The sequence below is a fragment of the Chiloscyllium plagiosum genome, unplaced genomic scaffold (assembly GCF_037043375.1).
Source record: "Chiloscyllium plagiosum isolate Xiang-an unplaced genomic scaffold, Cpla_swu_hap1 HiC_scaffold_5, whole genome shotgun sequence".
NCBI lineage: Eukaryota > Metazoa > Chordata > Chondrichthyes > Orectolobiformes > Hemiscylliidae > Chiloscyllium > Chiloscyllium plagiosum.
The window spans coordinates 21,956,419-21,982,971 of record NW_028270143.1 but is presented as its reverse complement, the minus strand read 5'-3'; the positions used below and the strand labels follow the sequence as shown (position 1 = coordinate 21,982,971).

The following is a 26,553-nucleotide window of genomic DNA, read 5'->3' as shown; positions in this document are numbered from 1 at the left end:
ATTTAAAACATCAGAACCCATATTATCAAATGTTATTAGAATCTCTCTTAAACATTGATTTATTTATTTTCATATTATCAAGACTTATCAAATTTGAAGGGAATTGCTGTCATGGGACAATTAACTTGTAATTTTTTTGTGGTCCATACCATAATTCTGATGCCAAGGTCAGCCGTTAACATTGTCAAATGCTTGGTTATTGATAAACACAGATCTTGTGTGTCATTCAATAATACAAATACGGATTCACATCACTGAGAATAGTACAGATTTGGAAATGAAAACGTATCGGCTAAGATCAGCTGCTGTGCAAATGAGTAAGTGTGGAGATCAATTATAAAATTGTCATAACGTGCAGCACTGAAAGTGACCGCTCAGTCTGTTATGTGTCTTTGAAAAAGTATTTACGATTACTCCCACATCTTCCCACACTGCTTAGAAACTTTAGGTTCCTTATCCTCAAGTGCCCAAGTTCAGTATGAATGGGCAGAAAGCACTTGCAATATTCACGAATCCTCTGATGACCTACATAAAAGGTGTAGAACTAATTAGAGAGCAGAAAGGGGATTCACACATGGAGGTGGTACGCATGGCTGAAGTGTGCAATGAATACTTAGTATCTGTCTTCAGCAAAGAGGGAGATGTTATCCAGGTCATGGTAACTGAGGAGAAAACTGTTTCACTGGAAGGATTGAAAATTGATAAGCAAGATGTGTTAGATAGACTGTTGTTACTGAAGGTCGACAGGGCGCTGGGACTGGATGGGTTGGATAGACTGTTGTTATTGAAGGTCGACAGGGCGCTGGGACTGGATGGGTTGGATAGACCGTTGTTATTGAAGGTCGACAGGGCGCTGGGACTGGATGCGATCCATCCAAAAAGTTTGAAGCAAATGAGAATGGAGATTGCAGGGGCACTAGCCACGTTTGTTCAGTTTTCCTTAGACTTAGGGGAGGTGGCAAAAGCCTGGAACATTGCAAGCGTTACAGGTTTGTTCAAGATGTTTGTGAGGATGATGACAGCAATTACAGACCAGTGGTCGGGAAGCAATTACTCACGATAGAATTAGTAGTCACATGGAAAAAGATGAGCTGAATTAGAAAGGGTTAGCATTGGTTATGAAAATGGAAGTCATGTTTAACCTTTTGGAGTTTTTTGAAAACATAACAGACACAATAAGGGAAATGTTTTCAATGTAGCGTATGTGGATATCCAGAAGGTGTTTGATAGAGTGCCACATATCAGGCCTTTAAGAACAGTTATAGGTGATTGAACAAGAGCAACAGAAGCATCATGGAAACAGGAAAATTGGTGAAAGCAAACAGAGGGTCATGATCAACAAATATTTTTTTCCAGCTGGGAGTGGATTTCTCTGGGGTCTGTATCGGATATCTTGCTTCTCCTGATGCATTTTAATGATCTTGATCTTAATGTTCACAAGACAATTTCAAGGTTTGCAGATCTCGTGCAACTTGTAAATTTGAGAGGGGAACTATGTATAACTTAAAATGATATCGACAAGTTGGTGGATAGGGTGGATAGATGGATACAGTACAGAGAAGTGTTGAGGGTAGGAGGAATATTTGAAAGACATTATAAATTAGGGGTACAATTCTTTATGGCCTATAGTAGCAGGGCTGTGTTTATGTGTATAGACCACCAAAAGTGGCTGGAGACCATTTAGAGACAACACACTAAATGTATTTCAGTAATAAATTTCTAGAGAATAGGGAATAGGGAGAGTGCAGAAGCATAGCATTGACAGACTCATAGAGTCATAGAGATGTACAGCATGGAAACAGACCCTTCAGTCTAACTTGTCCATGCCGACCAGATATCCTAAATTATCTAGTTCCGGTTGTCATCACCTGGCCCATATCCCTCCAAGCCCTTCCTATTCATATACCCATCCAGGTGCCTTTTAAGTTGTAGTTGTGCCAGCTTCCACGACTTCCTCTGGCAGCTCGTTCCATACACGTACCAACCTCTGTGTGAAAACATTGCCCCTTAGGTCCCTTTTAAACTTTTTCCCTCCCACTCTAAACCTATGCCCTCTAGTTCTGGACTCCCCCATTCCAGGGAAAAGACCTTGTCTATTTACCTTATCCATGCCCCTCATGATTTTATAAACCTCTATAAAGTCACTTCTCAGCCTCCACTCCAGAGAAAACAGTCCCAGCCTGTTCAGCCTCTCCCTATAACTCAAATCCTCCCAACCCTGGAAATGTCCTTGTAAATCTTTTCAGAACCCTTTCAAGTTTCACAATATCCTTCCGATAGGAACGAGACCAGAATTGCACGCAATATTCTGAAAAAGAAGCATAAGAAAGCATTCTATGAGGGGCAAAGGTAGGGTGGACATGAAGAAACAGTTTCCTTTGATGGAAGGACCAATATGGGTGCACGGTGGCGCAGTGGTTAGCATTGCTACCTCACAGCACCAGGGACCCAGGTTTGATTCCAGCCTCTGGCGACTATCTGTGTGGAGTTTGCACGTTCTCCCCGTGTCTGCGTGGGTTTCCTCGGGGGTGCTCTGGTTTCCTCCCACAATCCAAATATGTACAGGTCAGGTGAATTGGCCATGCTAAATTGCTAGTGTTAGGTGCATTAGTCAGGGGTAAATGTAGGGGAATGGGTCTGGGTGAGTTGCTCTTCGGAGAGTCGGTGTGGACTTGTTGGGCTGAAGGGCCTGTTTCCACACTGTAGGGAATCTAATCTAATCTACTCTATTCTAACCAGGGGCATAGACGTAAGGAAAGGGCAGAACATTTACAGGAGATGAGAGAAGAAACCTTTCATGCAAAGGGTGGAATTCTCTGCCAGTAGGATGGTAGATGCAGAAACCTGCATAACATGTTAGAAGTGTTTAAATGTGCACTTGTGACACCAAGGTATAAAAGCCTAATGGTCAAGTGCTGGAAAATGGAATTTAAATAGTAAGTGGTTGTTTTTGATAGGTGCAGAATCAATGGACCGAAAGGTCTGTTTCTGTCCTAGAGACCTTTCCGACTCTATGACCTAATGTGCACTTGGGAGAGAATGCAGTCATTTATAAGAATTCTTCCAGTGATGTGACATTTCAGCTAAGAGTATAGTTTGAAGAAATTTTGGCTGTTCTTGAAGAGGGCCAACAGGACAAAGGCAGAGGTTTTCAAAATCATGAAGGCAGCTGGGTAGAATAAATAGGCAGGAACGTCCCACTTGTAAAAGGGTCAAGAACCAAAGCAAGCAAATGTGAAATGGGGAGAAAACCTTTTCACTGACTGAGTATGAATTTAACTGCCTGAAGCTGTGGTGGAGGGAGATTGAGTTGATGCATTTAAGAGTCTTGAATGAATATTTTGATGGAAGTACTGGGCAAGGGTATCCAGGGTGAAAAAGCAGGAGAATGCAATTGGTAAAGTTACTCATTTGATTAGATTCCCTACAGTGTGGAAACAGGCCTTTCGGCCCAACAAGTCCACACCAACCCTCTGAAGAGTTACCCACCCAGACCCATTTCCCTCTGACTAATGCACCTAGCACTATGGCCAGTTCACCTGATCTGTACATCTTTGGATTGTGGGAGGAAACCGGAGCACCCAGAGGAAACCCACGCAGACACGGAGAGAATGTGCAAACTCCACATAGAGAGTCGCCTGAGGCTGGAATCGAACCTAGGTCCCTGGCGCTGTGAGGCTGCAGTGCTAACCACTGAGCCACCGTCCTGCCCCACAGTGAAAGGAGCCTCCTCCTGTACTTCAACGCTTTTTTGCGATTATGTGATATCAGAATCCCTTTCATGAATTATGACATACATATTTTTAAATCAATCTAACATTATTTTAGGTTTGCAGTCAATTTGAATTGTGTCAATATAAATTATTTAGCCAATCTATATGCACATGCAAGTTAGTTAATATTACGATACAGACAATAACTGAGAAATCTCAAGTGGTTTCCCATTAAACAGTTATGAAACATTCCCCTTTGTCTTTTCAAAATCTATGTCATGAAATCTAAGAATGGTGTGATACGTATAACAGGAAATAACTATTATTCCATCTGACACAAACCCAAAGGCAGAACTGTCTTTTGATTGGTGGAGAGTCAAATGTCTTGCATTTATCATGCTCTATGTAGGTTTTCATACGGGAGTCTCTTGAGCACAGGCTGGAAAAAGAACGTGAAATTGAGGTTTGCAAAGCTGCTGTGATAATACAGGCTTTTGTCCTTGGTTATTTAGCAAGGTAAGGAATGAACATTTTGAATGGAAGAGCAAAGTTTATTTTATAATATTTGCCTAGCCTGAGTTTGCTTACATTTTATTGGTAAAGTAAGACCATGTTCTAACTAAATGAAGCAGAGTAACTTGATTTGATTATTTCTTCTGTAGTAACATGAAACTCGATGTATCATTCAATTATTCCAAAACACATTTCCAATAACTTGGTTTTGACTTGTTTAAGAAAATAAGTGCAATATGTATGTGTATGAACTTGAGTGCTGTCATATTACTGTACTTAACCAAACGATTTTCTCATGCCACATAGGAAACAGTATAAAAAGGTTCTTCACATGGTTGTTATAATTCAGAAAAATTATCGTGCTTTCTTCTGGAGGAAGAGGTTCCAACGTATACGGAATTCCGCAATTATACTGCAGACTCAGCGACGAGGTCAGCTGGCACGTAGGCATTATAAACAACTACTTGAAAATAAAATAAAGGAAGAAGAGATGCAAAGAAACAAACTGCAGGAAGAAAGGTATGATACAAGTCCTTACCACAGCTACTATCAAATGCACTTTTACTTACTTTCAACAATAGTATTTTATAAGGGGAAGCCATGAAACTTGAGTAAATGGTTACCAATGCTTCATATTGGCTGAAAACTTATTTCAATTACATGAGATTATGAAGTTTTTTCTACTTCCCACATGGCAGTCAATTTTCCATGAAAAGCATAAATTCAATAGCATTGATGTTATAGTTCAGAATATACGCATTTTAAATCCATTGTAACATGGGTACTATTTAAAATATTCTGAGATGTATTTATAGTTTGCCAAATACTGTCATCAAGACTGAGAAACTAATCTTAATTATATTATGGATTTACTACTGATATACTGCTGAATATTTATAGCACTATTTTCTTACATTCCTATTACTGTGCTTTAAGAAGCTGGTTCCTCTGAGCATTGCTGGCTGGTTACAAAACCACTGAGTTGAATGAGTTTTACGACAATTGGCGATGTATGGTTGCCACTGAATTAACTTTAGTTCCTGATTTTTACTGGACACTAAATTCTTCATTTACCATGGTGGAATTCAAACTTGTTACCCTCAATAGTTAGCCTGGGGCTCTGGATCCATGGATCTAATCCAGTGATATTGTCACCACATCAGACCCTCCCCATGCTATGTTGGTAACTCTGTTAGCACAAGTGAAAGGATCATGTGCCGCAAGTAACTAAATTGGCCACGTTGTGGTGCAGTTGACCACATATATAGATTTCACCATGAACGTCCACAAGATGACTGTTCTCCAACAATCTGGCCTGGCATTGTAGGGTGAATCCCTAATCATCAAAGTCCACAGGAATGCCTTAGAGAACATTCACCACTTCCAATACCTTGTCAGTGCCCTGCTGACCAAAGCAGTTATTGATGAAGAGATCCAGAACCCCGCCAGTATGGTAGCACAGCCTTCAGCAGCATGAGGAAAATAACGTTCAAGAACAAGAGCAGATCCTACACTAAGGTCATGGTTTAGACCTTGTGGTGGTTCTTGCCCTCTCATACGGCTTTGAGATGTGGACAGTCTACAGCAGACTCTTCAAGGCACTGGAGCAGTCCCACCAACACTGCCTGCATGTGATTCTGTGTATTCTCTGCAAGGTAAGATGTCCTTGAGCCAACCTCCCCAGACTGGACGCACTGACCATCCTTAATGGGCTATGATGGGCTGGGCTCGTTTTCCATGTGACCAGTGCAAGACTCCCCAAGAAGGTGATCCACTGTCAGTGTTGAAATGGCAAGTGAGCCCCACATGGACAGAGGAAGCACTTCAGTGATTCCCTCAAGGCTTCAGTTCCCACAGACACTTGGGAATCAATGAACCAGGATCATCCAAAGTAGAGAAGCAGCATCCGAGAAGGCATCAAGTACCTCGAGATTTGTCATTGGAGCAAAAGCGGAAGCCAGGCGAAAACAACTAAAGGAGCACGCTGCCACACCAAAGCCCCACCCACTCCTTCCTAGGACCACCTTTGCCCCAAGTGTAACAGAGCCTGCAGTAGCCATGCCTGTCTGTACAGCCACCAATGCACCTACCCTGAGAGGGGAAGAGGGACCTAATCTACAAGGAGCCACCAGTGATTGATTGACATAGATTTAATACTGGTAGTGCGGTACCCGTTCCCAAAGATCCAACTACTGCCCTATCTTAATCTTGCAACAATGTGTTGAGCAGCAAAATGTGTTCCCATCAATGCTATTGGGAGGGAATATCAGCGAATTGGAAGTTAGTTGCTGACTGATACATGGCACTTGTCGAGATGAGAGAAGTCGCTTGGCTTATAGTATTGTTCATGTGTTGGATGACTTTATCCTGCTTCAAGCATTGGAAGAAGGCCGCTTTGTTTAAGTTGCTTGTAACCCTCCTGGCCTGGAATATGACAGGCAGCATGAACAGGTAGAAATGCATTTTCAGAAAGGGGCAAGGAAACATTGCAATTGATCATGTAGTGATCATTCTTGTACATGGCATAGACATCACTCCTTTGGCTGTAGTCGGTGTTACTTGCAACACCAGAAAATAACACAAGACATGGAAGCAGGAGTAGACTATACAACCTGTCCAGCCTGCTCTGTCATTTATCATGATTATAGCTGATCTTGTGATGCTACTACACTTTACTGTCTGCTTCCCATGTCACTTGAATGCCTGAGATTCCAAAACTTTTTTTTAGTATTTGATGGGCTGTGGGCATTGCTTGCAAGGTCAACAGTTGTTGCTGATCCATAACTGTCTTGAACTGAATGACTTTCCAAGCCATTTCAGAGGACAGTTGAATCATCTTACATTACTGTGGTGACTAACAGACCGTTTGATTCCCTAAAGTCTGTACATCATTTGCAAGGCATAAGTCAGGAGTCTGATGGAATAGTCTCCATAGCCTCAATGCACACACCTGACAGCTTTCAAAACACTTGACAAAATCCAGGACGTAACAGGCCTCTTGACTTGCACTCCATCCACCACCTTGAACATTCTCAACTGTCGATGCACAGTGGCAGCAGTATGTACTATTTACAAGATACACATAACAACTCTTGAGGATCTTTTAACAGCACCTTCAAAGGTCTGTGACACCTATCCTCTCGACGGACAAGGACTGCAGAAACATGGGAATACTGCCACCTGCACGTTGGACATCAAATGGTAGACATGAGCAAGACACATCCCACGACTCTCAGCAACCCGCCCATGTATCAGTGGTCTGTCAATCAGAACAACCCTTCAAACGCTCCTTTCCTCCTGAGAAATTTAACCCCCTTTCCCTTGAGGACTTCTGATGTTCCATCAAGCAGCTAGACTTGGATGGCACCGTGTCCCAGTGGGTAGTACCTGCAGGGACCTGGGTTCAGTTCCAGCCTTGAGTAACAGTTGAGTTTTCACATTCTCCCCCTACCTGCATGGATTTCCATCAGGTGCTCTGGTTTCCTCCCACAATCCAAATATGTGCAGGTTAAGCAGATTGGCCATGCTAAATTGCCCCTTAGTTGTGAAAGCTAGGTGGATTACTCATGGTAAATGCAAGATTATGGGGATGCGATAGGTCCAGTGGGATCTCTTTTGGAGGGTTTTGCAGACTCAATGGACCATATTGCCTCTTCTACACAGTTGGAATTCTATGATTCAATTATTTCATGGTGCTTCTGTCTGCCCTGAATATTCAGGTGTCTAGACTCTAGCTGAAACTGCCAAATAGTTGCCAGCCACCTGTCTGCTCTCTTATTTCATCTGATAACGTGCCATGGTATTTGCTAAGCTGCATTTTAGGGTCAACACAGTTCCAATTCCCCAGCTATACTTCTGTCAGTCTTCTGGTTTTATTTTGCCAAATTCCCAACTGACTGAGTTGACAACTGTTCCTCATGAGCACTGAGCATGCACATGTTCTGAAGAGTCAGCTACCTTTATGCTGAGTGAGCCTATTCTTTTGAGTGGAATTTCAGCCATGACAACAAAATAGGCCTTTTAACTTCAGCCAAACAAAAGTGAGTTTTGCTGATGCTGGAGATCAGAGTTGAGGGTGTCGTGCTGGAAAAGCACAGCAGGTCAGTCAGCATCTGAGGAGCAGGAGAATCAACGTTTCGGGCAAAAGGCCCTTCATCAGGAATGAGGCTGAAGCCTCGGGGGTGGAGAGATAAATGGGAGGGGGGTGGAGCTGGAGGGGGGATGGGGGGGAAGGTAGCTGAGAGTGCGATAGGTTAATGGAGGTGGGGGTAATGGTGATAGGTCAGAGGGGAGAGTGGAGTGGATAGGTGGGAAGGATTAGATCGAGGATCTGGATTGGTGCAAGCTTGGAGGGTAGAAGGGCCTGTTCCTGTGCTGTTTTTTTCTTTATTGTTGTTCAAGCTTTTAGCTGCAGCAGAGACAGCTGTATATATCTATTCAACAGCCCAAAATCCCAACTTAATCTGAAAACAAAACTAAAGTCCTGGGTCTGGGTAAGCCTGACTCCATCCATTCATGCTTCTTTTGTCTAATAAATAAGACTGCAGAAACTCAAAGCTTTTTACCCATTGCTTCTGAAGCAGAAATTTTGACACCACTAGCAACGCCTCTCTGCAAGAGAAATAGCACTGAACAAATCCATCTAAAAGGCATAATACTGACTTGAACCACCTGTGTTGAAAATGTTCATGGCTCCACATCCAGACCTTTGATGCATATTATTAGCAAAGACTGCTCCAGTCATTTGCTCAAATTGTCTTCTCCGAGTTTGTTTGAAGTTCCTCTTCTGTTGTAAATAGAAAGATCTCTCTCCTCTGATCCAACACCTGCACCAAGGCCTCTGGGAAACTTGGAACATGCTATCTATGTTTTGGTGCTTTTTCCCCATGTTCTTTCTGAGGAATATCTTCTGGCTAGCTACAATATCAGGCAAGAACTGGAAAATGTAGATTGCGGCTGGCCATTTGAGGGTAAATCCACATCTGTCACTTGGGAAATCTTTTAAAGACCAGTTGATTAAAACTCAGAACTAGCAAAAGCTGCTCTGGAGGATTTAAGCAAGTAAGGAGGGAGGGGTGAGACCCAGGGAAATACTGAGGAAAGAGATCAATCTGAGACTGGTACAGTTGTTAAAGGGAGCAATTCAAACAGTCTGGGCAGGCAGGAACAAAGCAGAGAATAAGGTAGGACTGAAAAATTAAACTACATTTACTACAATGCAAGAGGCCTAACAGGGAACACAGGTGAACTCAGGGCATGGTTAGGAACATGGGATTGGGATATCATAGCAATTACAGAAACATAGCTCAGGGATGAACAGGACTGGCAGCTTCATGTTTCAGGATAGAAATGCCATAGGAAGGATAGAAAAAGGGGACAAGAGAGGAGGAAGAGTGGCGTTTTTTGATAAAGGATAGTATTACTGCTGTATTTGAGGAGGATATTCCTGGGAATACATCCAGGGAAATGTTTGGTTGAAGCTGTTAAATAAAAATGGGATGACCACCTTATTGGGATTGTATTATAGATCCCCTAATAGTCAACTGGAAATTTAGAAACAAATTTGTAAGGAGATCTCAATTATCTGTACAAATTATAGGATGGTTATAGTAGGGGATTTTAAATTTCCAAACATAGACTGGGACTGCCATAGCATTAAGGGTTTGGATGGAGAGGAATTTATTAAGTGTGTACAAGAAAATTTTCTGATTCGGAATGTGGATGTACCTACTAGAGAAGGTGCAAAACTTGACCGACTCTTGGGAAATAAGGCAGGGCAGGTGACTGAGGTGTCAGTGGGGGAGCACTTTTGAATAATTCTATTCATTTTAAAATAGCAATGGAAAAGGATAGACCAGATCTAAAATTTGCAGTTTTAAATTGGAGGGAGGCTACTTTTGACGTTATTAGGCAAGAACTTTCAAAAGCTGATTGGGGGCAGATGTTCGCAGATAAAGGGGCGGCTGGAAAATGGGACGCCTTCAGAAATGAGATAACGAGAGTCCAGAGACAGATGTTCCTGTTAAGATGAAAAGTAAGGCTGATAGGAGTAGGGAATGCTGGATGACTAGAGAAATTAAGGTTTTTGTTAAGAAAAAGAAGGAAGTATATCTCCAGTCTAGACAGGAGAGATGGCAAGAAACCTTAGAGTACAATGGCAGTAGGAGTATACTTAAGAGAGAAATCAGGAGGGGAAAAAAGGGGACATGAGATGGCTTTGGCAACTAGGGTTAAGGAGAATCTAAAGGGTTTTTATAAATACATTAAGGACAAAAGAGTAACTAGGGAAGGAATAGGGCCCCTCAAAGATCAGCAAGGCAGCCTATGTCTGGAGCCGAAGTAGATGGGGGAGATACTAAATGAGTATGTTGCATCCGTGTTTACTGTGGAAAAGGACATGGAAGATATAGAATGTAGGGAAATAGATGGTGACATCTTGAAACATGTCCATATTACAGAGGAGGAAGTGCTGGATGTCTTGGAATGAATGAAAGTGGGATAAATCCACAGGACCTGATCAGGTGTACCCTAGAACTCTGTGGAAAGCTAGAGAAGTGATTACTGGGCCCCTTACTGAGATATTTGTATCATCGAATGTCACAGGTGAGGTGCTGGAAGACTGGAGGATGGCTAATGTGCCACTGTTTAACAAAGGTGAGAAGGAAAAGTCAGGGGAAATATAGACTGGTGAGCCTGACATCAGGCAAGTTGTTGGAGAGAATCCTGAGGGACAGGATTTACATGTATTCAGAAAGGTAAGGACCAATTAGGGATCGTCAGTAAGACTTTGTGCACGGGGAATCATGTCTCATTAACTTGATTGAGTTTTTTTGAAGAAGTAACAAAAAAGATTGCTGAGGGCAGAGCAGTGGATGTGATTAATATGGACTTCAGAAAGGTGTTAGAGAAGGTTCCCCGTGGAAGACTGGTTAGCAAGGTTAGATCTCACGGAATACAGGGAGAACTAGCCATTTGGCTACAGAACTGGCTTAAAGGTTAAAAATAGAGGGTGGTAGTGCTTTTGAGACTGGAGGCCTGTGACGAGTGGAGTGCCACAAGGATCGGTGCTGGGCCCACTGCTTTTTGTCATTTATATAAATGACTTGGGTGTGAACATAGCAGGTATAGTTAGTAGGTTTGCAGATGACATCGACATTTGGAGGTCTAGTGGATAGGGAAGAAGATTACCTCAGAGTACAATGGCCCATCTGATCAAGATCCCAATCGGCTGAGAAGTGGCAGATGGAGTTTAGATTCGATTAGATTCCCGACAGTGTGGAAACAGGCCCTTCGGCCCAACAAGTCCACACCGACCCTCCGAAGAGGAACCCACCCAGACCCATTTCATTTTTGTTAACACATACTTTGTCTAATCTCCTTAATGCTTTCCAAGTGTCCTGTTATTGTTTTTTTTATATAATAGACTGTAGCGTTTTCCCCAACACTGATGTTAGGCTACCTAGTCTGTAATTCTGTTTTCTTTTTCTGTTGCTCTTTTTTTAAATAGTGGGGTAACATTTGCCAACTGACAATCAGAGAACTTTGAAAGATGAGCACCAATATATCCCATGTTTCTCGGGCAATTCCTTTAGTACTTGAGGATGCAGATTACCAGGCCATAGGGATTTGTCAGCCTTTAATCGCATTAGTTTCATGAGCACCTTTTTTCCCCTAACTAACACTGACTTTCTTCAGTATCTCCCTCTCATTAGACCATTGGTTCCCTCACATGATTAGATTTTTAGATTAGATTACCTACAGTATGGTAACAGGCTCTTCGGCCCAACAAGTCACACCACCAAAGAGGAGACCTACCCCGACCCATTTCCCCTAAACACTATTCACATGGCCTGCACGTCTTTGGATTGTGGGAGGCAACCGGAGCATCCAGAGGAAACCCACGCAGACACTGGGAGAATGTGCAAACTCCACACAGACAGTCGCCCAAGGCTGGAATCGAACTTGGGTCCCTGGTGCTGTGAGGCAACAGTGCTAACCACTGAGCCACCGTGCCGCCCCAAATCTAGATAACTCTGAGGTGCTGTATTTTGGAAAAGTAAATCAGAGCAGGACTTCTCCACTTAATGATAAGGTTCTGGGAAGTGTTGCTAAACAAAGAGACCTTGGAGTGCAGGTTCACAGCTCCTTGAAAGTGGAAAACATAATGTAGAAGACATTTGGTATGCTTTCCTTTATTAGTCAGAGCATTAAGTACAGGGGTTGGGTGGTCATGTTGCGGCTGTACAGGACATTGGTTCTGCCACTCTTGGAAAATTGCATGCAATTCTGGTCTCCTTCCTATTGGAAGGAAATTGTGAAACTTGAAAGAATTTAGAAAAGAATGTTGCCAGGGTTGGAGGGTTTTAGCTATAGGGAGAAGTTGAATAGGCTTGGATGTTTTCCCTGGAGCGTCAGAGGCTGAGGGGTGACCTTATAGAGATTTATAAAATCATGAGAGGCATGGATAGGATAAATAGGCAAAGTCTTTTCCCTGGGGTCGGGGGAGTCCAGAACTAGAGGGTGAGAGGGGAAAGATATAAAAGAGACCTAAGGGGCAACGTTTTCACCCAGATGGTGGTGCGTTTATGGAATGAGCTGCGAGAGGAAGTGGTAGAAGTTGGTACAATTGCAGCATTTGAAAGACATCTGGATGGGTATATGAATAGGAAGGGTTTAAGGGATATGGGACAAGATTGATTTGGGATATCTGGTCAGCCTGGATGGATTAGACCGAAAGGTCTGTTTCCGTGGTGCACATCTCTTTGACTGGGATGACTCTATGTTCCTGTTAAAATCAAGTGTAAGCATGGCAAGCTACGCAAAACTTGAATGAGGAGTAATTTAAGAGCTTAATCAAAAAGAGAAAAGAGGCATACACATGGTTTACAAAAGCGAAGAGTACAAGTAAGAAGAACTCCAGCAAGGAATCAAGGGGGCTAAAAGGGGTCATGAAAAGACTTTGGAAAACAGGATTAAGGAAAGCGAATTTGGAGAAGATTTATAACTCCGGTTGAGGTTCTGGATGTAAGTTTGCTCGCTGAGCTGGAAGGTTCGTTTTCAGACGTTTGGTCACCATACTCTGTAATAGTGAGCCTCCTGTAAAGCACTGGAGGTATGGCCTGCTTTCTATTTGTGTTCAGGTTTCCTTGGGCTGGTGATGTCATTTCCTGTGGTGATGCCATTTCCTGTTCTTTTTCTCAGAGGGTGATAGATGGGATCCAAATCGGTGTTTGTTGATGGAGTTCTGATTGAAATGCCATGCTTCTAGAAATTCTCATGCGTGCCTCTGTTTGGCTCGTCCTAGCATGGATGTGTTGTCCCAGTCAAAGTGGTGTCCTTCCTCATGTATGGATATCCACTCTCACTAGTATTCTTCCATACATAAGGGGAAGGACAATACATCCATGCTGGGACAAGCCAAACAAAGACACACATGAGAATTCCTAGAAGCATGGCAGTCCAACCAGAAATCTATCAACAAACACATCAATTTGGAACCCATCTATCACCCTCTGAGAAAAACAACAGGAAATGGCATCACCAATGCAGGAAGTGATGTCACCACAGACAATTATATCACCAGCCCGAGAAAACCTGAACACACGAAAAGAAAGCGGGCCAGAACACCAGTGCTTCACTGGCGACTCACTGATGATGTTACTTAATATGGTGATGAAATGTCTATAAATGAACCTTCCAGCTCAGTGAACAAACTTACATCCAGGATTAAGGAAAATCTGGGGAGGAATTCGTGCGTGGCACTGGAGGAAATGGGTGAGGTCCTTCATGAATACTATGCATCCGTATTCACAAAGGAGAAGGACATAGAAGATGGTGAGTCTCTGGAGGGATATGTTGATATTCCAGGGCATGTCAGTATGAAAAAGAAAGCGATGTTGGATGTTTTGAAAAGCATTAAGGTAAACAAGTTCCCAGGACCTGATGGGATCTATTCCAGAATGCTGAGGGAGGCAGGTATTCTCTTCAGTCATAGCAGAGGTCCCAGAGGACTGGAGAACCACCCATGCTTTTCTCCTATTTAAGAAGGCCAACAGAGATAATCTGGGAAATTACAAACCGGTGAGTCTTTCAGTCTATAGTAGGGAAACTATTGGAGAAGGTTCATGGGTAGAGGATTTGCTCACATTTGGGGAAAAAATTGACTTCTTAGCATAGGCAGCATCACTTTGTGAGAAAGATCCTGTCTTTCAAACCTGATTGAGCTTTTTGAGGAAGTGACATTGATATTGAGAGCTACATGGTAACTGTTGTCTAGATGGACTTCCAGAAGGCTTTTGACAAGATCCATCCTGGAAGGCTGGTACAAAAGGTGAAGTCACATAGGATCAATGGTGAGCGTGTAAGATGCATGCAGAACTGGCTTAGTGATAGAAGACAGAGTAGTGTTGGAAGGATGTCTTTCTGACTGGAGATCTGTGACTGGTGGTGTTCTGTGGGGATCAGTGCTGGGGCTGCCATTGTTTTGTAACATACATAAGTGACCAGAAGGAAGTTGGAGGTGGCCTAATTGCCAAGTTTATGGATGACACAAAGATTGGCAAAGCTGCAGATGGTGAGTATTGCCAGAGGATACAGTACGATTTAGATAGGCTGGAGACTTAGGCAGAGGAATGGGAGATGGACTTTAATCTGGAAGAACATTTTGGAAGAGGGAAGTATGCAATAAATAGCAAAACCATTAATAGCGTCAACATCCAGAGGGACCTAGACTTAGAAGTCCACAGTTCCCTGAAATTGGCAATACACGTGGATAAGATGGTCAAGAAGGGTATATGACATGCTTGCCTTCATCAATCAGGGCACAGAGTATAAAAGTTTGGCAATCATGTTGCATAAAATTTTGTTTGGCCATATTTGGAATATTGCATATGGTTCTGTTTGCCACACTACTAGAAGATCAGAATATTGCCTGGTTTGAAGGGTATTAGCTACGAGGAGAGGTGGGACAAACTTGGTTAATTTTTGTTTGAATAATGAAGGATATGGGGCAACTGATAGAAGATTACAAAAGTATGAGAGGAATGGATAGTTGGGAGTCTTTTTCCCAGAGCAAAAATATCAGTTATTTGGAAACATAGGTTTAGAGTAAAAGTTGAACAGAGGTGAGAGAGACAGGTATTTTTTATATAGAGGATAGGGAGTACCTGGAATGCGCTGCCAGAGGGTATGGGGGAGGTGAATGCAATAGCAACGTTTAAGAGGACACATGTATGAGTAGACAAGGAATAGAAGGGTACAGACCACATAAAGGCAAAAAAGTTTTTCGTTTAGAAAAGCATCAGGTGTTGGCGCAGTCTTGCTGCCGCTGGACCTGCGCCTGTGCTGCACTGTTCTTTGTCCCCTTTGCACACCACTATTGTTTACGTCAGCAGGTAGTGTGAAGTTTGCATGGTGATCAGCATCTGAAGGAGTAGGTGTGTGCTAACCATGCAACACAGTCCTGAGCTTGTTTTCAAATGTGTGCATCTTTTGACTCCTTAAGTTTTCCATCCATGTAATTAACTCAAAATTGCAATTTTGGGCAGCAATCCCTCAACCAAGCAAGAACTTTTAAATATTTTGTTGATACTTTGTTTAATTCTTAAATGTGTCTTTTGCAGGGAAAGGCAGAACCGAGAAGCAGAACGCATGCAACAGGTAACAAATAATCTCTTGCTTCATTTTCCCTGAATGGTTTCGAAAAATCAAATTCATTATTTTTTCAGACCATTTGACACAAACTTTGGCGCTATCGTCTTATGTTTCTTTTTCCTGTTCTCTTTGTTTTAATTGGATGCATTTTGCAAAATGGCTTTGCTGAAGTTCAACATGACGTGTCAGCAAAGGTGAATTACAGGACTACATGTTCTTTTTGAAAGAATTCTACAGATAAGACCTTAACGGCCTTTCTCTCGCACTGTCATAGTCAACTTCTTACCAACAAAAGTGTCATTTTTTTTTAAACTGTGGAACGCTTGTGTCCTTTCATGCTGAGGGCTATAAATTAAAATATGGCTTGTAGCTTAGCATGTTGCTCCCGTTCATGTTCATGTATTTAACCAGATTTAGAAATGGTAAAGCATGTGATTTGGAAAAAAAAAATAACCTGGGGTGGAAGAGGTTCCTGTAGCAATAGAATGGCCTCCTTTGTTTCAGAATTGCAACTCTAATATAAGAAAAAGTTTGCAATTAATAATTTATGATTTTCTACTGATGTTAGTATTAATACAAACTAAAAAAATCACAAACTTAGTTGTCAAGCTTTTCAACTGTATGCTTCTGCCTGAATCAATTTTTTCCTGCTTGTAAGCACTACTCAATATATATTTTGTGCTGTGTTTAAAAACAGCTGTAATTAAAGTGGGGTTTCTGTTTGCTTGAGTATTGGTTACTGTCATTGAAATTTTTACTCAATTCATTCATGGGTGAGAGATTCCACTGACTGGGTCAGCCTTTATTCTACATCCCTATATGTCCTTGAAGGTGGTGGTCAGCTGGCAACTTGAAACGTTGCAGTCCATTTGGTTTCAGGGGGCTCACAATGCTGTTGTATTTCCAAACAGTACAATCTGTAATAGAAACATGCTGGAAAATGGCATTAATCGTTAACCTATCAAAAATGTGAAGTTATACACAGCAGTACCAACTGGCTTTGATCTGCCCATTACAAGGTGAGAGTGACTGTCCTTGACAACAAGGCATTTGACTGAGGATGTCATCAAGGAGCCCCCGAGACAATGAGAATTGGAAATTTCTCCAAGTTATGATGAGCACAAAGGAAGATAGGTGTGGTTGTTGGAAGTCACTCAGTTCAGCCTTCTAACATATTGCAGGACTTCTTCAGGGTTGTGTCTTAGACCCAACTATTTTCAGACATTTCATTCCCTTCTTCATAACATCAAGAGTGGTTGTTCACTGATGAATGCACTGTGTTCAATATTTGTGCCACACAATTACCAGCTTCAACATCCTAAGGATTACTATTGACCAGAAATTGAACTGGGCCAACTATATAAATACTCTGTTGAAAGTAACTCATTTTCATTGTGGAATGTCTCACCATTTGCAAAGGAAGTCAAGACTTGATGGAATTCTTGTCACTTGCCTGAGTGGGAGCATTTCCAACATCACTCAAGAAGTTCAATAACATCCATAGCAAAGCAATCTGCTTGATTGGCATGTCATCTACCATCTCAACATTCACCCCCTGCACAACATTCACAGTGGTAGTGTTGTGTACCATCTACAAGATGCACTGCAATAACTCACCAAGACTCAGTATTTTCCAAACCTGTGACATCTACCACTTAGAAAGGCAAGGGCAGCATGCAGACATCACCGGCAAGTTACCCTGCAAATCATAGACCTTGCTGACATGAAATTGTGTCGAGAGTGTGGTGCTGGTTTCCAGGATCTGTCGTCCTCACTTTCTCCTCGATGAAATTATGTGGCCATTTTTTCACTGTCTCTAGGTCAAAATCAACGGAACTCCCTAACTAACCACACTTATTCCAAACATCTAAGAAGGCAACTTCCCTGGAACAATTAGCTGTGGGCTGTAAATGTTGGTCCAGCCAGTTACAGTGGGCGGCACGGTGGCACAGTGGTTAGCACTGCTGCCTCACAGCGCCAGAGACCCGGATTCAGTTCCCGCCTCAGGCGACTGACTGTGTGGAGTTTGCACATTCTCCCTGTGTCTGCGTGGGTTTCCTCCGGGTGCTCCGGTTCCCTCCCACAGTCCAAAAATGTGCAGGTTAGTTGAATTGGCCATGCTAAATTGCTTGTAGTGTTAGGTGCAGGGGTAAACGTAGGGTCTGGATGGGTGTGCTTCGGCAGGTCGGTGTGGACTTGTTGGGCCGAAGGGCCTATTTCCACACTGTAAGTAATCTAATCAAAAAGTAATCTAATCTAATCTACTCTCACATCACATGATTAAACTCAGAGAAATGTTTGCTGCAGTTACTTTGAGATCCTGTGCTGTGAAAAAGATGGGATAATGTCAATGGCTTTGTCAACGTAAGACACAAACTTTCCAAGGCTTCACAGCTCCAGTCTGCATATTCCAGATCTTTACCACTTCTCATCTGCACCCTAGTCTGAGCACGCATTGCCATTAATTTTGGTCAAACCTCCACTGGTTTCTTATGCTTTGCTGTGATTTTAAACTCTTGTCTTCAGCTGTGCCTCTATTTCTCTGCAGATGCTTCACTCTCACACATTTGTCTGTTCTAACTATGATCCATTGTACATTCCTGTGTTCAATACGTATTGTCATATCTTCAACCTCATTCTGCAGTTCCCAACCCTAAATCACTTTGAGGATTCCTGATGAAGGGCTCTTGCCCAAAACGTCGATTTTCCTGCTCCTTGGATGCTGCTTGACCTGCTGTGCTTTTCCAGCAACACACTCTTGACTCTGATCTCCAATCCTCACTTTCTCCCATAGAAAGAATATGTGGTGGAAGATCATGGAATATTTTGAATTCTTACTTCTTTGGTGTTTCTGGTTTGTTTAATGAATGTCTTTCATTTTATCTTTCATTTTGCAATTGTAGGCAGAAGAAATCCAGAGGCAACAAGAGCAAGCAACCATTCTAGAGGCTCAGACAAAAGCAGTACAGAATGCTCAGCTAGAAAAGCAAGAGAATGGACAAGTCCAGGAGATTCTGCGTCTTGAGAGAGAAATTGAAGAGCTTCAACGCCAGAAGGAACGCCATGAATCAACCCTCACCAAGATGTCCCTTGTACAACTACAGCAACTTCGAGATGAGGAGTTAAAGAGATTGGAGGATGAAGCGTGCAAAGCAGCTCAGGAGTTTTTGGAATCCCTGAACTTCGATGAAATTGATGAATGTGTCCGCAATATTGAACGGACTCTTTCTGTCGACAGCCAAATTACATTATATACCTCAACCGTACCTGATCCTTCCGGAAAGCCTGTCTTCAATTCTGGTCAACCTTACCCTGAAGAAGAGAAAGATGAGGGCTTTGATGCTGATGAGGATGCACTGAAGGACTCACCAAATCCTAGTGAGCACAGCCATTCTGATCAACGGATGAGTGGAATTCGGACAAGTGATGACTCTTCAGAAGAGGACCCTTACATGAATGAAACGATGGCAACTATGATTGCGAGTGATGAGAATCATGTTCTGGCTATCACTGCTTCAGATCCAAAAAGCTACAGAAAACCCACAATCAGTGACTCTACCGACTGCATACCTGAGCAAGCAGATGATGGACAGGAGGACCCTGTTGAGCTCATTCCTCCAGATGAAGAATCTGATTTTGATCAGGATGATTATAAAGATGGAACCACTATATCTGGCAGCAGTGGAGCCTTTTCAAATCCTCGCAGTAGCCAGTGGTCACCAGAGTATCCCTATTATTCTTCTGCAGGAGCCTACAATAGCTCTGGAGAATATAGATTAAGTTCCGAAGGGCCACAGTCATCAGTGAGTAACTTATGTATCCTATTTGATCAATGAATAATATCATATGGTCAGTATGCTAAGGAACCCAATTTTGAAAAAGTCTTGACTGTCACATTCCATTCTCAGTAGTGTTCAGATTTTTTATCGTTTTAGTATGCTCGTGGTTATGATAGGAAGTTGTAGCTCTGCAGCTAATGCAAATGATAGCGGTGTGTATACTAGTCAGTGTGACATCCCGGAAATCCTGAAGCAATGTGCAGTGACGGATTGTGGATGGCAGTTGACAATAGAAGAGTAAGCGATTACTGATTTAATCAGAGCTCTACTCAGACAAAGCTCCACTTGGCCTCCAGGATTATATTTCAGAAAACAATGATATCTTCTAATGGATGCTTTGGAATTTAAGTTGAGAGTACTTACAAAAAAACACTGAAATGTTATCATATTTCTGCCAAACTGCCCAAATCCCTAAAACTTGGTTGTCTTGGAATTTCATTAACCTGCTTTAAATATTGCAAGGAGTGATTTGGGCACAAGTATATCACCGTGCACATTAGGTACATCATATAATCTTTCATAATATTTGCCTTTGTTATTATTGGATTAGGTTTTTCTTTTGAAGTTGAAAATATAATTAAATAAGCTTAGGATCAAATGGAAGTCATTTCAAATTTTCATATCAATCAATGAAATTGTAACTGATCTGCAACCAAACTCTCTCTCAATACTTTAGCAAACAAAAATCTATCAATCTTGGTTATAATTTTTTTAAAATCTAGTATCGATTGATAGCCCAATTGGTTGTGTTCATTGAGTCGGCACTAATTTAGTCGGTGGCAGATTGAATCCTACTCAAGGGCATGAAGAAAATAATCGAGACTAGTGGTTCAACACAGTGCTAAAGGAGAGCTGCACTTCCTGTCAGAGGGTTGTATTTTAAATTCGATTTAAACTGAGGCCCCTTCTGCTTTCTCAAGTAGACATAATAAAATTGCTATTATGAAGAGGAACTTAGTGTTTCTCCTCAATACGTATTCATCAATCAACATCACTAAAAAAAAGATTATTTGATCACTAGATTAGATTCCCTACAGAGTGGAAACAGGCCTTTCGGCCCAACAAATCCACACCGACCCTCCGAAGATCAACCCACCCAGACCCATTTCCCTCTGACTAATGCACCTAACACTATGGGCAATTTAGCCTGGCCAATTCATCTGACCTGCACATCTCAGGACAATTGGCCATGCTAAATTGGGAGGAAACCGGAGCACCCAGAGGAAATCCAAGCAGACACGGGGAGAATGTGCAAACTCCACACAGACAGTCGCCCAAGGCTGGAATTGAACATGGGTCCCTGGTGCTGTGAGGCAGCAGTGCTAACCACTGAGCCACCATCATTGTTGGTGGCAGCAATTTGCCAAGCATACATTTGCTGCTGCATTTACTTTGTTATAACAGTGGTGACCTTCAAAGGTACTGTATTGATTGTGAGGTCTTCTTAGATGACCAGTTATCATTAGTTACTGTATAAATGAAAATCTTTTCTTTCTCTTTTAATTAATCTCTCTATTTATCTTAACTAATGCAGTCTAGGTTTCATTCTAGTAAACTTATGGCACACACTCTCTGGTTGGTCGACATCCCACCATCTCTGAGAGCTTTGCAGCCCAGAGGATTGGTGAGATCAGATGAGAGCATATGTTACACTACTTTTGATGGCTCATTAAGCTGATTCTGGAACAACCAAAATTAGGGCTAATATTTCCTTGCTAAGATATGGTTGTCAGAATTGTTCAGAGTGTACCAGGTTACGGTCTAATGAGTGTGCTGTATTGTAGAACAATGATTTTTCAACCTCTCGTAAAACTGTGTACCTGGACCTCTCGGGCTTTTTGGACCTCCATTCACCCATTTGGAAAATGCCATTATGTTTATTTTAGGTTCAAAGTGGATGACTTTACATTTTTTTAAATTAAAATCATTTGTCGCAATTTTGCCCCAGTGCTTAAACTGGAAGCATCAGTTTATAGTTTCACACTTCTGTCTGCACTGCCGTTAATGCTATATATCCTTGTGCCACTGATAATATTGGATCTGCAGCTGTTGACCCCATTATCAGAATCACTAATGAATGTAGTGAACAATTGAGATCTTAACACCATTCTCAAGGGTCACCACTAGTCTATTAGAAGTCACTCACCAAATGTCTGCTCAAACTCTAGCTCAGAGTTCAACTTGCAGACATGTGGCACATTGAGGTTGGGGTGGGATGCAGTGCAGTGGAAAGAGTTACCTGCACAGTATGTTTCTGGAGACCATTGGACCTCTAAGGTCAATTCTGTCAAATTTGGCCTGTAGCCAGGTTGAGCAGTCACTGAGATCCAGTATTTAGCTTAGAAGCAGCCCTGGCCAGTGCTCTTGTCAAAACGATGTGAGATTCTCACTCCCAATGTGGACAAGGGCACAGATCATAAGACCATAGAAACAGGAGTAGGCTGGTCGACCTCCCGAACCGTCTCTCATTTGATAGGATCATGGTTTATCCACATTGCTCAGATCTATTTTCCTGCTGTTTTCCTGTAACTTTTGATTCCCTAGCTGATCCAGAATTTGTCTGTCTCAGCCTTAAATATGTACAAAGACTCTGCCCCCGACAGCTCTCTGCAGCAAGGAGTACAAAGACATCAGATGATGTCTTTACCTCAGTTTTAAATTGGTGCCCCTTTATTATGAGAGTATGCCCTCTCGTCCTAGACTGTCCCATGAGGAGAAACAGCCTCTCAGCACATTTGTTTTGGTTTTTTTTTCTCTCTCAGCATTTACCCTGTCAAGCCTGTTAAGGTTCTTATATGTTTAATGCAATCATTTTTCATTCTTCTACGTTCCAGTGAGGACAATCACAATTTGTTTAGCCTTGGCTTGTGAGGCACTCTTTCAATACCAGGGATTATCTCATGAACTTTCTCTGAACTGCCTCAAAATTATAGCTTTCCTCAAGTTAGGGGAATCAAAACTGCTCCCAGTATTTCAGATTGGTCTTAACGGATGCCAACATTCCATTAGACTTATGACTTTATTTCCATGGGGATCATTTACTCTGAGGTATTATATTAAAGAACTACAACCATCTTTGTTAGTGCCAGATATGATTCCAACGAGCAGAGAGTTCTCCCACAATTCCCGTTTTTGTTAGAGCCCATCGATACCACGCTCGGTCAAAAAGACCAAGGGCAGTCACTCTGACATCATTTCTGGAATTCAGTTTTTTTAAATGCATGTTTTAACCAAGACTGTAAAAGGGCCGAGAGCTCAGTAGCCAAGATTATTGCTCAGCGAGTTTTGCCTGATAACACTGACACCTTCCATCATTTTAATAATGACAAAACCGCCTAAACCTTTGGGTGGCACAGTGGTTAGTACTGATGCCTCATGGTGCCAGGGACCCAGGTTTGATTCCAGCTTTGGGTGACTGTCTGTATGGAGCGGGCAAATTCTCCCTGTGACCGTGTGGCTTTTCACCAGGTGCTCCTCTTTGCACCCATTGCCTTAAAATGTGCAAGTTAGGTGGTTTGACCGTGCTGAATTGCTCCATAGTGTCCACAGATGTGCAAGCTAGGTGGATTAGCCTCTGTAAATTGAGGGTTAGGGGAATCCAATCCATTGAGAGAGATTTTTGAGAGAGTTGGTCTATACCAACTCGATGGGCTGAATGGTCTCTATCTGCATTAGGGATTCTGAGATTCTTTGCGTTACTCTGCCAGGCAGTGTTAAGTTAACCTGACTTCAGTCATTAGGAAAATTTTAGAGACATTCTGAAGGAACAAATAGCAAGACATTTTTTAAAAAAAGCTTAATGCATTCAGAGTCAATGTGGCTTTGTGAAAGAGAAATTTTGTTTGTCAAAATTTGCTTGAGTTCTTTGAAAATATAACGTAGAGTTATTAAAGAGAAACCAATTGATGTGATATATTTGGATTTCCAGAAGGCTTTTGGTAAGGAGTAATATAAAAAACTATGCATAAGATAGGAGCTCAGTGTTGGGGTAATAACAGAGAGTCATTGAGATGTACAGCACGGAAACAGACCCTTCGGTCCAACCCATCCATGCCAACCAGATATCCCAACCTTATCGAGTCCCATTTGCCAGCACTTAGAGGGCCCATATCTCTCTCAACCCTTCCTATTCATATACCCATCCAGATGCTGTTAAATGCTGCAATTGTACCAGCCTCCACCACTTCCTCTGGCGTGAAAAAAATTGCCCCTCAGGTCCCTTATAAAATTTTCCCCCTTACGTTAAACCTATGCTCTTGAGTAGTGGACTCCTCCACCCCAGGGAAAAGACTTCGTCTATTTATCCTATCCATTGCCCCTCATGATTTTATAAACATATCTAAGGTCACCCCTCAGTTTCCGATACTCTAGGTGAAACAGCCCCAGCCTATTCAGCCTCTCCCTGTAGCTCAAATCCTCCAACCCTGGCAACATCCTTGTAAATCTAACGTGAGCTATAGAAAGAGCTATGATTTGATGAGGGTGGAAGAGAGAGTTTGGAAGGGAAATATCTGCTAACAGAGCAAACGAATATGGCAGCATAGTGGCTCAGTGATTCGCACTGCTGCCTTGCAGCGCCAGGGACCCGGGTTTGATTCCAACCTCATTGTGTGTGTCTGTGTGGAGTTTGCGCATTCTTCCTGTATCTGGTTGGTTTTTCTCTGGGTGCTACGGTTTCTTCCCACAGTCCAAAGATATGCAGATTAGATGAATTGATCATGGTAAAGTGCCCACAGTGTTCAAGGATGTGCAGGTTAGTCATGGGAAATGTGCATTAGTCATGGGAAATGTGCATTAGTCATGGGAAATGTGCATTAGTCATGGGAAATGTGCATTAGTCATGGGAAATGTAGAGTAATGGGGAATGGTCTGGGTGGGATTCTCTTCGGAGGGTCGGTGTGGACTTATTGGGCCAAATGTCCTCTTTCCATGTCACAGAGTCATACAGATGTACAGCATGGAAACAGACACTTCGGTCCAACCCGTCCATGCCGACCAGATATCCCAACCCAATCTAGTCCCACCTGCCAGCACCCGGCCCATATCCCTCCAAACCCTTCCTATTCAAATACCCATCCAAATGCCTCTTAACTGTTGCAATTGTACCAGCCTCCACCACTTCCTCTGGCAGCTCATTCCATACACCTACCACCCTCTGTGTGAAAAAATTGCCCCGTAGGTCTCTTTTATATCTTCCCCCCTCACTCTAAACCTATGCTCTCTAGTTCTGGACTCCCCGACCCCAGGGAAAAGACTTTGCCTATTTACCCTATCCATGCCCCTTGAAATGGTGACCATATTACAGAAGAGTTCAGGATTCAGCTTGAGAGGAAGAATATTGGGTCCGAAACAACTGTGCTAAACTTGAATAAGGTTAATTACGAAGGAATGAGGGCAGAGCTAGTTGGAGTAGACTAGGAAAAGACTTTATCAGCAAAAACAAAGGAACAATGGCAGGTGTTAAAGAGAATAGATTGTGGCTCACAACAGTGAGAAAGTGGATTCTAGGAAGAAGATAAGCCAGTTATGGTTAACAATGGAAATTAGAGATATAATCAAATTGAAAGAGAAAAGAATACAAAGTAGCAAATATTAGTAATAATTCAGAAGATAGAGATTTGTTTTACAAACCAACTAAAGACAGCCAAAAAACAAAGTGGGATAAACTTGCAAATAAAGACTGAGAGGAAGGGCTTCTTTAAGCAGATGAAAAGGAAGAAAGTGGCCCTTGGGAGGATGAGAATGGGGAAATAATAATGGGTAACAAGAAAATGGCAGAAGAGTTGAATAAATACTTTGCATTGATAATGGTAATAATCTTCCAACAATCCTTAGATTCTCAAAGCCCCAGAGAGGATCGGAAAACTGTCAGTGTAAAACCTTTCTTTAAGAAAGGGAAGGAGACTTAAAAAAAATCACATTACTGTAGGCCAGTTAGTTTAATATCTGTTATTGGAAAAATGTTAAGAGCCTATCAAAAAGGATGTAATTGCAAAGACTAGAAAACCATAATACGATCAAGCAGGGTCAACATTGCTTCACAAAGGGGAAATCATACCTGACAAGTTTCTTAGAATTCTTTGGGATGGGAACAAGCAGGATAATAATGGGGACGGTTTGGATGTAACATAATTACATTCTCAGAAGGCATTTGAAAAGGAGACACACATGAGGCTATTTAATATGATGAGAACTAATGGCATTGAAGGTAACATATAAGCATGGCTAGAGAAATGGATAGTAAATAAGCATTGGTAGAGCTGGGATAAGGGGAGCATTTTCAGGATGGCAGTCTGAGACTGGTGGAGTGCCACAGGGGTCAGTGGTCTGGCCACGATTATTGACAATATACGTAGATGATTTGGATGAGGAAAGTGAACGTACTATAGCTAAGTTTGCAGATGACGCAAACAAACCAGATATACTTGGCAACTGTGGCAAAACTCCTTCACATTCAGACACAGCAGCTCCTCCAGGCGATCCATGCAAATCTTGCAGTCTGACCAGGACTCCAAGTAGTTTGTGGCTAGGCCCAGGTGCCTACACGAGTGTTTCCAAACACCTTTATGGAGATAAGACTTAGACTTTAAGATCTGATGCTTTTCTTACCAATTAGTGTTCTTTGATTTCTGCTGTTGGTTACAAAACCAGAATTAAAAAATAAACAAAGATGGCACCAGAGAATTGTGACTTTGTACAGGTTTTATTGTACTCATGTATTCCTAAACATGAGTACACTTGATTTTAAAATCTAATTCCAATTCTGGATGGGAAGGCATGGGCTGGGAATGAAAACAAGATAACTACAGGTTAAGCAAATGGATACAAACTTGGCA

The 26,553-nt window shown here is 42.1% G+C and overlaps 1 protein-coding gene across 4 annotated transcripts in view; it reads left to right on the top strand.

The window, feature by feature from the left end:
- The window catches only part of myo10 (myosin X), a 333,744-nt gene that overhangs the window by 208,490 nt on the left and 98,701 nt on the right, over positions 1-26,553 (top strand). For all 4 annotated transcript variants that reach the window (XM_087987033.1, XM_043689681.2, XM_087987034.1 and 1 more), the window contains 4 exons: positions 4,123-4,229; positions 4,533-4,745; positions 15,848-15,884; positions 18,782-19,681. In XM_087987033.1, the coding sequence (XP_087843159.1) occupies positions 4,123-4,229; positions 4,533-4,745; positions 15,848-15,884; positions 18,782-19,681 (1,257 nt within the window). The remainder of the gene's footprint in view (positions 1-4,122; positions 4,230-4,532; positions 4,746-15,847; positions 15,885-18,781; positions 19,682-26,553) is intronic.